The sequence below is a fragment of the Trifolium pratense genome, linkage group LG6 (genome assembly GCF_020283565.1).
Source record: "Trifolium pratense cultivar HEN17-A07 linkage group LG6, ARS_RC_1.1, whole genome shotgun sequence".
Taxonomy (NCBI): Eukaryota; Viridiplantae; Streptophyta; class Magnoliopsida; order Fabales; family Fabaceae; genus Trifolium; species Trifolium pratense.
In genome coordinates, this window is record NC_060064.1 from 38672346 (window position 1) to 38676266 (window position 3921).

Here is a 3921-nt window from a genome sequence, read left to right on the forward strand (position 1 = left end):
CTTACTCCGCTTAATAACTTGATATCGGCATTATATTTCTTCAATCCAACAGTTGAATTCAAAGATCTTATTAAGTAGATCAACTCCAACTCCACAAATTTTTATAAAAATTCAAAAAATGTAGTTATGTATTTAGACTATTGAAATTCAACGATTTTTTTAAAAGTTTGTTGTACGTTCAATTGAAGTTATAAGAAAAAGTATCAGACGATTTTGAATTTTTATAAAAATTTGTGGAGTTAATATACTCGATGAGATCTTTGAATTCAACGGTTGGATTGAAGAAATATAATGTCGATATCCAGTTATTAAGCAAAGTAAGTCAATGAAGACTTACTTCTGGAGTCAACGGATCCCTCCTCTATATATATATATATATATATATATATATATATATATATATATATATATATATATATATATATATATTCGTGTACCTTTATTTTTTGTTCTATTTGAATGCTGAAATTCAATCAAAATGTAGTTGGTTGCCCTGCTATAATAATTGTAAGTAAATTGAGTTTGAACATCATGATACATATATAAATATGAAAAAAATAAACTATTAGTAATGTGTAAAACTCAAACCTTGAATCATATTGTTGTTATGTAGACCTAGGAAATTCATGAAAAGGATGGAATGAGTTTTGAAGAGGAAAGCAAAAAGGTGAGAGGAATAGAATTTTTCCCCTTGGTTGGGAGAGTGCTTTTGAAAGAGAGTGAAAAAACTTGAAAATCTAAGCAAGTTCTCCAAAATCATCTTCCAAATGACGAAAATAAGGGAGTTGTCTTCCTCTTCCTCCTCTCAACTCGCAAACAAAGCTAAGATAAAATGCCAACAATAATCCTCCTCACCCTTCCCCCATCAAAATACCTTTCCAAACAACACTTAGTATATACTATATGCTAGACTAGATGTCGAAACATCAGAACTCAATCATATTTTAGATTTGAAAGCATGCACCAGCAAAAATGAGAGGAACATTATAACCACAAACAAACATCATGTTAAACTAATTAAAGCAACAGAAATCCATACAACAAGTTTAAATAGTTAGGCACGAGTTCTAGGCCAAGCGCATCAGGTGTCTAGTTTGAAATATGATACAGAAAAAGAAATTATGCAGCATTAGCTTTTTTTCTTCATCAACCTTCAATTCTCTTTCTTTTAGCTGCAGAAGCTGAATACGCAGTGTCGATTTCTTGAGTCGCGGCTTCGGTGGATTTTGCCACATTTGAAAGCTGTTGTTGAACAGTATCCTTCAATCTATCATATAGTTCGTTCAAAGCACGATTCTCTTTTTCATACTGCAATATAAGGAGATATGATCAGATACATCAAGTTAACTAAATGATCAAGTAATTAACACACAGTTTTTTTTTTTTTATCAATGTCAATGTAACTTGTAAGTACCCATGCTGCATCAGTAACAAAATAAGAACCAAAAACAAAATTTCAACTATTGCATGACGCAACCAACAACCCTTTTAAATTACGTTTATCAGTTTTTAACTAGGTTTCTTGCTCCCAAACCTAGGAAGCAACATCAATGAAAGAAGCACTTAATGATTACTCAATGAAGATAGTGCTTCAACTTAGTAAATATTATCGTATATAGAACCATTTCAAGATCTTCACCTAAATTGAAAGTTAGTCCAATAGATTGAAAGTTTAATATCTATTCTAATAACCACTTAAAGGGGTAACAGGAAAGGAAAAAGGAAGTTAGAGACAACAAGATTATGATATCGGATAAAAATACATTTTACAATAATAACAATCACGATGCAGCAGGACATAAGTAGAAATAACACAACATACCATTTCAACTTTGCTTAGAGCATTTTCCAACTGTTCATTAAGTAGTTGATTTTCATTTGCTAAAGCTTCAAGCTGCACACATATGCAAGTCAATACGCGACATACAAGAAATATGGGACAATCAGAACAAAAACAGTAGGATTGAAAATTGTTTTAGGATTGGATTTACTCTTAATAAAAACAAACCTTCTTCTGTGAATCAATGTACATACTCCGGTAACTGATAGGTGCTATCGACGAAGCTTCATATAAGGCAGCATTTCCACCAACCTGTTATGAGTTCAGAATATATACCAATGAGATGTTACTCCGGAGCATGAAACATGAAAAATAACAGTAGCATGTTCTCTTCAAGTTTGGGAATATAGTATACCTTGGCTTTCAACAAATCTATGATCTTATACAAATCTTCTATTTTATGCAAGGCATAGTCAACTTTTTCATCTAAGCCCTTGTTACTTATATTTTCAGCAGGCTCGAGATCAAGCTCACGCTCGAGCAATAATTGTTCAATTTCAGCATTTGGCTCTTGCAATGCTTGTTCAATTTGAGTATTTGGCAGTGGTAATACTAATACTTGCTCAATTTGAGCATCTTGGCCAGTTTGAGTATCGGGGTTTGGCTGTGGTAATACTTGCTCAGTTTGAGATTCTGGTTCATCTTTCTCACTATCACTAACTACATCCACAATGCACTCAACTTCCTGCGTTGAGTTGCCGTATTTAACAACCCCGCTTCTAATGCGTTCTGACCGCCTCACAGATACATTGCGGTATTTGGACATTTTTGTTGTGAATTTAGCATACTTCTTTTGATGTTTACTCACCTGCTTAGTTTGTTCTTGTGCTGACTCCACTTCGGCAACTGATGAATTCGGATGCTTTTGTGGGGAACACACAGAGTGTGCATTTTCAAGCTGAGAGTCTAACACCTTTGTTGGATTTATGTTTCCATTGACACCCTGTTGTTCAGATATCTCTGTAGAAGGAATTGCATTTTCAAGCTGAGAGTCTAACACCTTTGTTGGATTTATGTTTCCATTGACATCCTGTTGTTCAGATATCTCCGTAGAAGGAATTGCATTTTCAGGCTGTGACAGGAGAAAAAGACAATAGTGAGTGAACATACATGCTTCTACGCGCCGAGTTTATTCTATAATAAAATTCATGAATTTAGCTCCACTAAAGAAAACAATTCAAAAAAATTACAAATAAGCACAACTGCATTACAAGTTATAAAAGCACTACTTGAAATTTTTTATATCGGGCCTAACTCATCCGTACAAAATCGACTTGTAGGATGAAGGAATAGGGACGCTTCCGACTTATAAACTCATTTTTAAGTCATATCTCATCAACACATCCCCACACATCATGACTAGACATCGTCATCTAGTGCTCGACGGTCTAACAGATCTTAAATAGACTCTGATATCATATTAGGGTTTTTTATCGGAGCTAACTCATCCTTACAAGATCGGTACGGACCGGTTTGTAAAGTGAGGGATCATCCCACCAAGAAGTAAATAAATACACACAACCTTAAAAAAGATGATTTTTTTACATTTTTTTTTTTGTAAAAAAAAGCTAAATAGTCTCCAAAAGGTAGATAAAAAAGCAAGCTTTTTTAACATACAAAGTCCAAAATAATGAAAAGTTAACAACACAATGATGAATGCATGCAACAACAAAATGAAATCTTTCATATTTCCTCTTGACATTGATTCATGCAAACTTTCAAAATCAAAAAACCCTACCCAAATCATAGTCCTAAACATGATCAACCAAGAAAACACCAAAATAGAAACATGGTAATGGAAACACAAACATCAATGCAAACATAAAACAAACACTAAACAACAGAAAAAGATTTGATCGTAATATTATTAAAAAAATTAAAAAATTATGATTTTGTGTGACACAAAAAAGAGAACCTTGTCATTGTTCTTGAGTTTTGGTCTTCGACCCATTTGTGTGTTGAAGGAGAAGAAGTGTTGAATGGTAGAAAGAAGATAAAAAGGCGTTAACTTTATGAGTACTCACTGAGTCAGTGGAATTTGAAGGGGCAAAGAAAAACCAGGTTTGTTTGTTTATAAGCCA

General features: G+C 33.4%; 1 protein-coding gene across 2 annotated transcripts; it reads right to left on the minus strand.

The window, feature by feature from the left end:
• Positions 1-984: 984 nt before the first annotated feature.
• LOC123889448 lies at positions 985-3921 on the minus strand. 2 transcript variants are annotated; one of them, XM_045938788.1, is made up of 5 exons: positions 3756-3921; positions 2649-2912; positions 2009-2092; positions 1823-1894; positions 985-1308 (listed from the first exon to the last, which is right to left on the minus strand). In XM_045938788.1, exons 1-5 carry the CDS (start codon positions 3789-3791, stop codon positions 1147-1149), a joined length of 618 nt encoding a protein of 205 aa, XP_045794744.1. In that variant the 5' UTR covers positions 3792-3921; the 3' UTR covers positions 985-1146. The 2 variants fall into 2 exon arrangements, with proteins under 2 accessions (XP_045794744.1, XP_045794743.1); XM_045938787.1 differs by having other exon boundaries at positions 2196-2912.

Excerpts from the sequence above, each read along its gene's own strand:
- LOC123889448 (XM_045938787.1), bottom strand. The coding sequence starts at position 3,791 with ATGGGTCGAAGACCAAAACTCAAGAACAATGACAAG. Across the intron at positions 2,093-2,195 it reads TAGATTTGTTGAAAGCCAAG|GTTGGTGGAAATGCTGCCTT; the intron begins GTATACTATATT and ends AACTCATAACAG. Across the intron at positions 1,309-1,822 it reads CTCTAAGCAAAGTTGAAATG|TATGAAAAAGAGAATCGTGC; the intron begins GTATGTTGTGTT and ends CTTATATTGCAG.